General features: G+C 34.6%; 2 protein-coding genes across 2 annotated transcripts; both read right to left on the reverse strand.

Annotated features, from left to right (window-relative positions):
- LOC139858016 (26S proteasome non-ATPase regulatory subunit 8 homolog A-like) lies at positions 1-3,402 on the reverse strand. Its single transcript, XM_071846874.1, has 6 exons — positions 3,232-3,402; positions 2,310-2,388; positions 1,824-1,926; positions 1,459-1,722; positions 859-970; positions 1-280 (listed from the first exon to the last, which is right to left on the reverse strand). The coding sequence occupies exons 1-6, from the start codon at positions 3,334-3,336 to the stop codon at positions 140-142; spliced, it is 804 nt and encodes a 267-aa protein (XP_071702975.1). The 5' UTR covers positions 3,337-3,402; the 3' UTR covers positions 1-139.
- Positions 3,403-5,075: 1,673 nt separating this feature from the next.
- On the reverse strand, positions 5,076-12,370 carry LOC139858859 (cellulose synthase-like protein G3). Its single transcript, XM_071847694.1, has 7 exons — positions 11,807-12,370; positions 10,398-10,544; positions 10,159-10,284; positions 9,651-10,064; positions 8,517-8,864; positions 8,051-8,216; positions 5,076-5,458 (listed from the first exon to the last, which is right to left on the reverse strand). The coding sequence occupies exons 1-7, from the start codon at positions 12,368-12,370 to the stop codon at positions 5,076-5,078; spliced, it is 2,148 nt and encodes a 715-aa protein (XP_071703795.1).
- Positions 12,371-13,850: the final 1,480 nt, after the last annotated feature.

Raw genomic sequence — 13,850 nt, forward strand, 5'->3', positions numbered from 1 at the left:
TGCAAAAGACGTTCTCATGCATTCCCAGCAGATTCAACAGTAAATAACATATCAGTCCTTGGACATGATCAAATACAGGACATTTTCGAAAGTAAATAGCAAGATTTTGGAAATTCATCCCGTCACATTTGACATATAATTAAACAATGCGCTCTAATTCCCTTGCGTAGCTCAGAGTCTGGTTAATGAGCTGGAGAGACGGAATCTCCTTACATGGTGCCGAGTCCTTTGCTTTCTGGAATACCACTAATCCATTCTTTACCTCCCAATCCGGGTGCTCCTGCAAATTTCAATTCAATTAAATAATTTATAGTTGTAAACCAACAAACTCTGCACCAATTTATATAATACATAGTAATAAAGAACAGTGTGACATTTAGCAAATTCTTTATCAAAAAACTATTTGCTTAAACCAACATGAGAATTCTAATATACCCATGGGTGAATACCAAAATTATTATCTGTCAAGGCATTAAGGCAGCACCATTCTAATTCTAATTCAAATTGTAATTATAATAATAATAATTATAATAATGGCAAGAACAATATAAGATTCAACTACATTATAAAAAAATTGGTTGGCTAAGCTAGTATGTGTGTGTGTGTGTGTGTGTGTGTGTGTGTCATTCACAATCCTATATAACTAGCTTGGCACCATCACCATCATGCATGTTTGGTGAAAATATCAAACATGTTTACTTTTGTTTGTCATCGAACCCAAAATGGAGCCAATGTACTACGAAGTTATGAGACTATCTTTACAATTGAACACAAAAGATATTTGAAGATCCAAGTTTCAGAAGGAAAGGTAAAACTTTAACAACAGTTGAAATGAGGTTTGGAATAAAAAGATGGTACCTCTTTGATGTAATCAAAAAGTTCTTGGTCTGAAGAGAGCAATAGAACTTCTCGTGCATCTTTAATTGTAAGAGAGTCATACGCCTTCTCACTGCACCCCGCAATCTCATCCCTGCAAATAAATTTAACCAAATTATCATCTTAAGATATAAGATAATCACTTATTATATACATCCGGTTGATTGAAATTTATTATAAGGACAAGCTGCACAGCTTTGCAGATTTAATATAATGCTAGAATTTAAACATCATGTCTAAAAATGACACATGCTTAATTTAATATTTTACAACCAATGCATAATGAACAAGCTTTATCTAGCTCCAATAACCATATAAGTTGTAAAAAAATGAAAATTTACTATGCACATATTCCATGAATAAGCTTTATCTAGCAGATTAGTACTTCATCATCTACTGATTCATATCTATTTATTATTTATTATATGTGAATAAGTAATAACTTCCCTGCTACATTTACCATTTATTCTGTTGATGTATAAAACATTACCAATCCATTTCCAGTTATAAGTAAAAGATTAAATTCCCACACCTATTAAAAAAACTAGTAAGTTACATATTTGTAAATTAAACGATTCTCACCTGACGGTCCTAGCCAATAGATCCATAAAATAAACGTAAGTTTCATGAGGCACTGTTTGTCTAGCACTCAACACTCGGTTATAAGCCCCTTCCATAAACGATTGTTCAAGCTCCACTGCATGCTTAATACAAGGGTTCTCAAGTGCGTTTGCTGAAAGCAACTCTAGTTCAGTATGAAATTCAGCAATTCGGTTTTGTACAAGGAGCCTCAAAAGATTAAGGCCCAAGATGGGGTACTCTTGAGGAGATTGCGGGATCCTAGCACTGTTAAAAGAAGAAAAAGATTAAATTTTTGACACAGATTTAAGAAATAAACCATTAAACTAATTACATAAAGGTGAAATGTGACATTGAATTAAGGTTACCTGACATCTGTATAGTAAGGCTTAAGCTGAAAGAAATTTTTCTCAAATTCATCTTGATCTTCCATCTTTACACTAAGCACAACAGCATGCTCATAAATGTCCCCTGAATTAATCAACAATAATATATATATTTTATACAAATGTAGTAGCATTGATAGCCAAGTAAAAAAGTTATCATGTTAGTCAATTGTTCAAACTAAATACAAATCTAACTGCCACTTCATCATCATCACTGCATATAAATAACATCAAGACCAAAAACCTATCAAAGTTCAGATAGATCATATCATGCAATAATTGAGATATACACAGCTTTGGCTCTCGTGTTCATTATATAGGGGAAAATGCATTGTTTATCCGTATATGATAAAGAGCCACTTATACACAAGCAATAAAATATAAATATACACTAGCAATAAAATATAAGTGCCCATTATACAGTAATTAATGTCACATATTAAAAAATGTAAGATACTATGTGCTTACGTGCTAGTGCCAACTCTTGAGATGCATTGGGACTCTCTGCAAATAACGGAGGAAGGCTTGTAAATTCTATCAGCTTGACCTACAAGTTAAACATCAAAACAGATTACAGAAAGCTGAAACGCTATCTGATAATACTAGCACAAACAAAGAAAAATAAAAAGCTGCAGATTGTTCAGATACTTGATTCCACAACAAAAGATACAATGCACAAATACTACCTATCCACCGATGCTTTATCTTGATAACTCAAAAGCCAAGAGCAAGAGCAATTATCCAAATTAATCACCTTAACTCGTACGCATCAGTAATCAAACTAGAAAATAGATCCTACTAAAAACACTATATAGACTTATTGCCAAATGTACAATGCAGGTATCTCAGTTCCTATTGGTAACTTTAACTCAAATAACCTATAAACCTACACTAGATCGGCTCATCACTAGATCACAATTACACCATGAATTAGGTTTGCTCATAGAATTTATAAACCTTTGTTTTCTCAATGAATTAACAAAAGTTATAACTCGCCGAAGTTTATAATCAAACTAAGGATTCGTCCAAACGTAAGATATAAGCACGTTACTAAATCAATACAGGTATCTCAGTTTCTACAGGTAGCTCAACTCAAACTGCAAAATTACAAGCAGCATAGTTTCTTCATTATCACTTCATCGAATAAAATAATTACATTCAACAGCACAAATAAAAACTATCATTATCCAAAGGTCAAACATAAATGGCTTAGATCTCAATTGTAGCTCTAAATCTTTATTCAGTATCATAAGCAGAAGACCTCAAAATAAGCTAATGATTTTACTTATAATCAGTATTTAACATCACCGAGATATAATACATACATAAATTATAAGTATAATAAGAAAATTGAAGTAAATTAGGGTTTATGATATGAAATTAGGGATACCTTAAGTTGAGAAAGAAGTCTGGAACAAGTATCGAAATCATTGCGCACTAATGCTGCTTTGAATCGTTCAAATAGCTGAGATACCTCTGTCAATTTTGGATCCATATCTGATTTGAAACGATCTGTACGTATTGTTCTTCTGCTTTCCTCCTTTACAAGAAACCTACTGCTCCGTATTTTGCAAAAAATGAAAAATAGTTTACGTGCTTATATTGACGGGTTGGATCCATCGACCCGAAATACTTTGGGTTTCTAGGCCGCGTTGTATTGGATCAGGCCCTAGCTTAAAAAAAAAAAAAAAAAAATTCCGAACAAAAATTTTAAAAAAAAAAAAAAAAAATCAAAGTGACTATAAGAGTGCTGGGAGTGGACGAGGTCACTTACCCCGTCGGGTTACTCGTCGCAAGTCTCCCCACTCCCCCAACCCGTCACTTCTTTGCGTCCCACCTTGGTAAGTCGTGTAGGCGACGGGTTTGCATTTGTTGAACTTTTTTTTTTTTTTTTACTTTCTATATATACCCAACACATACACACACACACACACAAACACAAACATAAATCTCATTCACAAACACAAACACAAGCTTAGAAGTGGAAATTGAATCGTTTCGTATTGCTTTTTAATAAATAGGAATTGTAATGTTTTTTTTAGGAATTATAATCTTTTTTTTAGGAATCGTAATGTTTTTTTTTTTTTTGGAATTGTAATGTTTTATTTTTATTTTAATGGAAGTTATTTATATTTATGTTAATTTTTATAATTTATAATTATATTCATTTGTGTTATATTTAAAATCATAAAAATAATAATAAAAATATAAACTGACATGCCCAACTGACAGAGGTCACCACTCCCCATTTTTTCTGACTCAGCAAGTCAGGCCTGACATGCCAAGTGACCTCAGTCACCACTCCCAGTGCTCTAAGAGCAATGACCCAGGTCACTTGGCATGTCAGATGTGACTTGTTAAGTCAGAAAAAGTAAGGAGTGATGACCTATGTCATTTAGTGTGTTAAAATAATTTTTTATTTTTATTATATTTAATAACATTATCCCTTTAAAAAATAAAAGCAAAAATTAAAATATATGGGATGATATTCGTCACTTAGGTGACTGACATGGTGGAGACTTGGGTTGAAGACTTGAGTGAGGAGTGGTGTCACAAGTGACATGGTGTGGGACGGTGACATCCTCCCACTCCCAGTGCTCTAATTTTGACTTATCCCGGTTACATATATCAAATGCACCAACACAATGGACCTATATGGATACATCAAACAAACTAGTACAAACAAGTACAACATCAAACAACAAACAATTAACAACCATTGAATATACCATCACGTGAAACCATCCAAAAGAGACCTCCATATCCTGTACGAGCCAATATCAGTATCCTTCAACAAAGGAAGACTTGAAAAGAACCGTCTAACTCACCGCAGACATTACTAAAAACAAGGACAAGGTTCCACCCGAACTACACCTAATACATCTGAATCACCACCACAGTCCGGATAAGACACTTTAATCCAAATAAAACTTTGTATTAAGGTATCGTTTGGTTTAGAGGTTTTTTTTCTCAAACATCTAGATTTCAAGCTTTTAGAACTTTAAAAAGTTTTCGCGCTACTTAATTTAAAGGATGTAATGTGGGTCTTACATATTGACTTTTCTTATATAAATCTGATATCACTATTTATTCATAGTACTTCGAATATTTTCTATTATATTTAAGAAGCGTATTATTAACCAACCATAGTACAATACAATGGAAATCTAATTAAATTATAATGGACCTTGAACTGACAATAAATTTGGCCATACAAATGAATGAAAACTTTTATTAAAATATCAAAGAGGACAAGAAGTAAATAACTATAGCAATTAAAACCGATTCCAAAGTAGTCTTTACCGGCATCTTTCCTTGATCACTTCTCAATATCATGCCTTCATATATTGGCCAACTATTTACTACACCAAATCCTGCTATGAATAACTGCACAAACAATTCATCAAACCTCCCATTATTTAACAACATATGCTTAACTCCGATCATGAAAGCAAACAAATTCACGATTGCAGCTATATTCATCGGTAACAATAACGGCAAATTTACTCCAAATTCGAACACCCCTTTCTCGTAACGTTTGGTTAGCTCGGTATCAGACACTTTACTTGTTACGTTGAATTCAAATGTTGACTTGCCAATAGATGTGAGAAACCAATCTAATGGAATATATCTCTCTAAAATAGATTGTTTCTAGAATATACTTTGTAATCTTTTATTTATAGTCATGATTGTATGTATCACCTATACTTTAGGAAGTTTGTTAATATTGTATCTATATAAATGAATGAATACAATGCTCTCTCAATTAAGAGAGTTTTATGAAACCTTATATGGTATCAGCTTAACACGATTCCTGGCCGATTTTTTTTCCCTTCTTCTTCAAATCAACATGGCCGGCGCAAGCTCTACCACCAACACCGATGCTCCCCTTCCTTTATCTACTATTCTTCACATGCTCACCATCAAATTATCCTCTACCAACTACTTATTATGGCACAAGCAAATGATCCCTCTCCTCTCATATCAACAATTAACGGGTTATATTGATGGTTCGATCCCCAAACCTGCTCCTACCATCGACAACAATGGAACTCCTGCACCAAATCCTGCCTTTGTTACATGGACAGCTGCTGATCAAAGGGCTCTTATTCTCATTCAATCGTCCTTATCAGAAGAGGCCATGGCCGAAACTCTCGGTCATACTACTTCTCGTGATGTTTGGGTTGCACTCGAGACTGCTTACCGTCATGATTCTCTAGAACGCAGTCATACTCTTCGAGATTCTCTTCGTCATCTCAAAAAGGGTTCTTCCACTGTTGCTGAGTTTTCGCGTACCTTTAAGGGTATTTGTGATCAATTGCAAGCTATTGGCCACAACCTTGAAGATGATGACAAATCGCACTGGTTTTTATGCGGACTAGGACCTGCTTTTGAAACGTTTTCAACTACTCAGCGACTCATCTCACCTCGGCCAAAATTTCGTGACCTGATCTCTCAAGCAGAGAGTCACGAATTATTTCTTAAAGCTGTCACTGACACCACGCCTGCCCCTGTTGCATTCAATACTACCACTCAGTCTGATTCGTATTCTTCTCGTGGTCGTGGACGCTCATCCTATCGTGGCTCATCTTCTCGGGGTCGTGGTCGTAGTTATCCCAGGCAGCCTCGTTGCCAACTTTGTCGAAAAGAAGGTCATTATGCTAGTAAATGTCCAGATCTGTCCAACTTTGCTCGTGGTCCAACCTCCATCGATGCAAATCTGGCCGAAGCCTTCCAGGCTCAATGCAATACATCGACTCCTGATTGGTATGTTGACACCGGTGCTTCCGCCCACATGACTCCGCAATCCACTCATCTTGATCATTCGGCTCCATACACGGGTAATGAATCAGTTATTTTTGCTAATGGTAATAACTCATCGGTTTCACATATTGGTCATTTATCTATTTCTCCAAATATTTCATTACATGATATCCTTGTTGTTCCTGCTCTTACTAAAAGTTTACTTTCAGTCAGTAAACTTACACAGGATAATAATGTTGATGTTTTGTTTTCTGATCCAATGTTTTATATTCAGAATCGTCAAACCAAGGCGACTCTCGCACAAGGAAGACGTAAAAATGGATTATATGTTCTTGATAGAAGTGAAGTTGCGTTTTTGGCAAAGATTTCTTCTAAACGCACTCAGGCTTCTTTTGAGCTTTGGCATAATAGACTAGGTCACGTATCTTATGATATTATTTCGTTTTTAAATAAGTTGGGTTGTGTGTCTGTTACTTCGTTATTACCAACCCCGCATTTATGTTCCTCTTGTCAATTATCCAAGAGTAAACGATTGCCTTTTGAACTTAATTATAAACGTGCATCCCATGTTTTGGATTTGATACATTGTGACTTATGGGGACCTTCCCCGGTTATTTCTGTTGATGGTTTTCGTTATTATGCCGTGTTTATTGATGATCATTCCAGGTTTACTTGGTTTTATCCGATGAAGGCTAAATCCGATTTTTATCATGTTTTTACTACATTTATTGCCTTGGTACAAACACAATTCTCGTGTAAAATTAAAGTTTTTCAGTCCGATGGTGGCACTGAATTTACAAACCATCAGGTTCGCTCTCTTTTAGCTACAAATGGAACTCATCATCGTTTTTCATGTCCGTATACTCCACAACAAAACGGGCGTGCGGAACGAAAACATCGTCATATTGTTGAGACAGGTTTGGCTATCATGTTTAATGCTCATGTTCCGTCTGTTTATTGGGTTCATGCTTTTAGCTCAGCCGTTCATATCATAAATCGGCTACCTTCCAAACTTCTGGGCAATATTTCTCCTTATGAGTTGGTATTTTCCACAGCACCTAACTATGCAAATTTTCGAGTGTTTGGTTGTTGTGTTTACCCGTATCTTCGCGATTACTCATCTCATAAACTTGCGCCTCGAAGTGCTCCATGTGTTTTCATTGGTTATAGTTCGCAACACAAAGGATATAAGTGCCTTGACTTATCTACAAAACGAGTTTACACTACTCGTCATGCTCAATTTGATGAATGTTTCTTTCCATTTCAAGGGCAACAGTTGGGATCTATGCCTCATCTGTCCACTTTGTCGACTTATAATATCAACCATAACTCATAACTCGACAATCGATCATCGATTTTTTGGTGATCGATCATTGAAAATCGATCATTGAAACATTCAAATATCAACCATGGTGATCAACCATAACTTTGTCGACTTTGTCGACAATCGATCATTGAAAACGCATAACTCGAGCTTCCTAATATCAACCACATTCTTTGGTGATTCCACCATTTTTTGAACGTTGATCCTGCCACAATGAAATCAAAAAAATCTTTCCCATACGCCCCGAGAAAAAGGAATCCATATAAAGAAAACCAACTGTCCGAGACCTAAAACACAAATCAAAGCAATTATACGGTTACCTCACCAAGGACATATGCTTTTATTCACACAAATAAGTTAACTATAGTCGTTTTTTGCCCCACCAAGTGTAGCTTATGGTTAATGGGACATGGTCTGGGGTTTAACCCATAACCATAATTTTATGTTACATGTCTTTCAATCACCAGGTTATCATTACTGGACACCTTGGTCTATAATAACCCTTGTTATTTAGAGAATTTTTTAAGGGAAAACTTAACCGGATAAATAGTTTATGTAGAAGAAAAAAATGACGGTTGATCGTTTACCTTTGGGAAAACGGGGAACAAGTTTATGAGCGCTAACGAGGGTAGAAAGGCATAGATGATGACCGGAATCGACCAAAAGGCACGAAAATTGTAATGTGCATAGCATAATGCTTGAAAAGGGTTCAAAAACTTCATGCCAAATGTCAATGGACTAAACTTGCACAACCCTACTTGCAGCAAGCCCATGTACCACCTGTTCGATTGACTTAGTATGTCATTAAGTGAAATTGGTGCATTCCCCAAAAATGCAGGTCTAGTTGGGTCACAAGTAACAGATTTCCATCCTTGGCATTGCAGTCGAAAACCTGTATAGAGATCCTCAACCAATACGCCATACTTAAACCCAATCTGCAAGTAATGTAGTAACAACAAATAAGTTGGTATACTAACATAGCAATCACGATATTACGTGTATACGTTATTGATATAAGAGACTTCAATTTTGTTCATGTTTTAAATGTAGAAATTTGGATTCAATGTTTTTGTGTATTTTCACAAGGACGGTACCCAGAAAATGTATTTGTTGGTGGCACAAAATAATATTTCTGCGGTATCAATATGAAATAAAATAATAGCAAAGTTTAATATAGGTGAACATTTTTTTTAAATGATTTTTGAATAATAAGATGAACATATTTTAAGACAAAAGTAGTATTATTATTAATTTATTGTGTCTATACAAGTAAAATTTCTAGTCATAGTTTAAAAAGTAGTAATATTATATTATCATAAGTTTTCATTTTAAAAAACTATATGATACATCTTTTAACCTAACATTGCTCTTTCCCCACACACACACACACACACACACACACACACACACACACACACACACACACACACACACACACACACACACACACACACACACACACACACACACACACATGTCAAACTGGGTTATTTTTTTCATACAATAAAACCAATATCCCCAAAATGTTAGAAATAGTTTTAAATCCAAATCCCACTAACAACATATTTTGGATGTCAGGGAAAAAATCTAGTAACGGGTACCGAAAAACCTGATAGGACCGTGTACAATCAGGTATGAAAAAAACTTCACTTACCCGGATTGTTTGAAAATGGAAAACTTATTCAATTACCCGTTTACAAGCACTGTAGAGAACATTGTACCTCGTAACCCCATTTAGTATTGTCCTCGTAGTTACAACTTGCGACACAGTGTGCTAATGCTAAAACATCTCCGGATACATTTGGCTCATTCCATTTTAATTGCGAAGTTTCAGGGTACTCAATGAGAGCTTGTCTTCGAAAGAAGCCACATGTACCCATAAATATAGTACCAGCTAAACCGTCCATTCCTAAAGTACATGCTCGTGTTTCAAGCACATGTTCAGCACTATAAATGTCATTCTCGTTAATGTTATGAAATCGTTGCGGAAATTGAACAAACGCCAGCCTTGGATCAACATTCGGGTCCATGAAATAACACAACGTACGAAGTGGTGTTTTCGGATCGTTTGAATACATGTCACAATCCAGGATAAGAAGTATAGGTGCATTTGTTATAACGGTCGATACTCGAATCTATAAAACAATAAATAAAATGATCAACAGATTGTTATTGTGAAAAAAATGATCGTGATCAAGATTACAAAAATGTCTCGTTAATGTGGCTTACCAAAGCATTAAGGGCACCCGCCTTAAAATGATGTGGCGTCGTTTTATTCTTTTCTCGTGATACGTATATGAGATTTGGCATACAATGACCCGTAACATCTTTATCTTGATCACTTTTAAGTAGAACCTATATTTGTAAGTATTAGTAATATTAACAAAGCTCAAAATATTTTGTTATGAAAATAAAATTAAAACGGTCTATGAAAATGATGGGAAGGAAATCAGGAAATGAGTGTAAACCTCGATGACTGTAGGATGTTGCTGACGTGTAAATAGTGGGGTCCATTTGCTGAAAACTTTGACCTTATTATGACTTATTTGACCCACGTCAATGATCCCCCGGTCCATTACATTTTGAATTGTGGCTTTCATGTTTTCATACATCACCTACACTCAACAAAAGTAACCAAACAATTTTAGTGGAGTGCTATGTTAAGATTTATTAATCACTAGTGCTCTTGTATGTTGTGGTAATAATTGCTTGAATTAGAAAAAATTAAGATTTTAGTAATAAATAAATTAGAAAGCGTTTCTTCTTAATAAAAAATGTTATAGATGAGTTATTATAATCTTATGCTTAACCTTAATTTTTTTTTTCTTCTTTATAGTAAAGGGTACACTACTCTATGAATATGTTAACAAATATTATCTATAAGGAAGAACCGGAACCAACTAAGAGACATTTGTAACGAGAGGAAGAAAATACACTTCCATCACATTACAAGTGTTCACTATTAAATTTTTCAAGTTTTTTTTAAACTAAAAATATTTTTATTTATGTTATATGATACATAATAAAAATTATATTAATGAAAATATATTTAAAATTCAATTCATTCATATAACCTCTATCAAATATTATATTACACAAATAATACTATTTATATTCAAAGTTGACAAAGATGGACCTTGAAAAGTCAATAGCGAATACTTATAATGGGACAAAGATGGACCTTGCAAATCTTATAATGTCTTATTTCTGCGCGTTCGCAGATGTTTTTATTGCAGATAGTTTATTTTTCTAAAAAAATAAGATAAAATAATGTCTTATTATGTACGCAGCCTCGCAGACTTAGAATTGTGCTTCTAAGTGCTGCAGACAAAATTAAGTTATTTTGTAAATATAAAAACGAACAATATTCATTAATCAGCATAAAGACCTTTATATCACTTCTTCTTTATAGACATGGTATGTACATCTTCATACAAAACCATCTGAAAACAAACACTTAACTTTCTAGTGAACTACTACTTTTTTTACGAAAAACTTAATAATAGAGCTAAAAAATTTGTGGTCAATATGTTAATAATTTCATATAATATTGATTGAGTTCGGTTTTAAATTTTATTTTCAGTTTGACTGAATTAAAAAAGACGTAAAATCGAAATGAAACTGAATTCAGATTTGTTACCCCAACTTATAAGTCAATTTGAATTCGTTCAATTTTTCTATTTTGATTCGGTCGATTACGAAATAAACGTTTTCAACTTTATGTCGTTGAAGACACCAAGTTATTGTTAAGATTTAAGAATTTTAAGTTTATCGTACAACATACAATTTATGCTTATAGACGTCCCAAAAATTTGCGTTTGCTGAACACTTACAAAAGATACGAGTAAAAAAAAATATTAAGTATTAAGAGATGCACCTGGATTTCATTTGTTTCTGGAAACAAATCAGTTAAATCATTTCCAAAATAAACTTCAGGGGACCTATCCATTATATTATATTTCCTACAATAAGGTAACCAATGTTTTGCAAACTTAGCAGCTTCCATGAACGCAAAAAGTGTCAGTTGTGACCCTCCATCATCCGACACATATACCGACAATTTTTCGGTCGGGTATGCATATGCCAACACAGACAGTGCGGTGTTAACAACACCAATAGGTGGTTCCTTAAACGGATCCGCCGTACAAACAAACACATCAAGGTTCGGGTATTCATGTTCTTTGGCCACGTGTGGCAAATTTTCGGGGAAAACGTGACGGTGAATTGGGTTCACAAAGAATGCTTGCCATGTTGTCCATAAAAAGGCTAGCACGAGATCGGCTATGAGTAAAGAAATGGTGGTGAAAGTAGGCGAGTTGTTTAGGTTATGAAAATGGCTATAAAGGAGTGCGGAAATTGCGATTGTGTAAAGGAGTGTGTAAGCTCGATTGAACCATCTTATTGGTGAGGGTTTGGTTGTATGAAGTGCAGGTTTTAGCATGGTGTTTTCGTGAGTTTTTGTGTGTGTGTTCTCTCTTTGATATAAGGTTTGAGGTTAAAACTACCTCATTATATTAGGGATGAAAAATACTGAAAAACCGAAACTGTACCGCTTTTTAAATGGCACATGTATCGAAATACTATATTGATGGTTTTCGGTATCGATATTGGTTCTTACTTTACACAAAAATTGGTTCAGTACTCTGCGGTTGGTACCGTTTCGATACCGATACTCTCGATATAAAATTGAAATACAAAATGAATGTTTGGACCATGAGATATTATGTAAGAAACTTTTTTTTAAAAAGATATTTTATTTGTGATACAAAGATTCAATCTACACGATGGTTATTGTGCATGAACCATGGTATATATGCTTCTACTATCCTCACTTGAAATAAACACTAAATAAAAGATCTAGTTAAGCTATTTAAGAGTTTTGAATGAAGTTAATGATCTAACAAAGATTAAGCAGAAGTTGTGACGTGGTCCAGCGGTTGGTGGCATGCCTCCTTTAGGGGAGGTCAGGAGTTCGATCCCCGTTTCCTACATATTAAAAACGCAATTTCATCTCTGCCATGAAGTATCCACTCATGGCACCTTTCCCATATCGTTTGGGGGTAAAGGGGAGGGGGTTTTACTTGGTCGTGCCCATGGATCTGTTTCAAGGTTTCCTCCCGGGCAGCGATGGGGCGGAGTTATTATCGCTGCATCGGCATAGTCGAAACGGGAGATGATCCCAACGGGTATCCAAAAAAAAAAAAAAAAAAAAAAAAAAAGATTAAGCAAAATTTAATTAAAGATCTAAGATTTCGGTAGTATATAATATTGGTATCAAAAAACCGGTACTAATATCGGTACCGTTAAATCAGTACGGTATTGAAGAAAAGGTTTGGTCTTCTTGCGGTGTGGGTAACATATGTTTCATTAAAAATTTCAATAGGATAAGTAAATGTGAAGGTTTAAAAGCAGAAGAGGTGGTAGTTAGTGGTACGTGGTTGAGTTGTCTTTCTCTCTTTCTGCTGACAAGAAATCGAAATCAAACAGGTCGAAACATGACAAGATTTGTCCTTCTCTTATCCTTTTTATTAATAAAAAACTACAATAATTAGAATCATAGTGTATTGTTAAACATTTTGTTTTATGTATTCCATTTGTTTGTTTTCAATAAATTTAAATAAATAGGGTAATATAAAATTAAAATGTACTCTTTTATATGTACCAAATAAATGTAGACAGCATACCACTTAATGGCTGACATCAATGTTCACATAAAATGTGCTCAAATCTCCATAGCAAGAGGTGGCCAAAAAATTAGAAACGATCGGGGAGTAACCCTATTAAGTTATGTACATTTGTGCAAGAGTACTCGATCAACCTTGGATCTAGCGTCTGTGTTATTTCTAAGGACTTACTTTTGGTTTGGGTTTTATATGAGTTGCTTTGTGTTCTCAGAATAGTACGAAACAAATTTTGAAATG

This window comes from Rutidosis leptorrhynchoides, chromosome 7 (assembly GCF_046630445.1).
Source record: "Rutidosis leptorrhynchoides isolate AG116_Rl617_1_P2 chromosome 7, CSIRO_AGI_Rlap_v1, whole genome shotgun sequence".
Classification (NCBI taxonomy): Eukaryota; Viridiplantae; Streptophyta; class Magnoliopsida; order Asterales; family Asteraceae; genus Rutidosis; species Rutidosis leptorrhynchoides.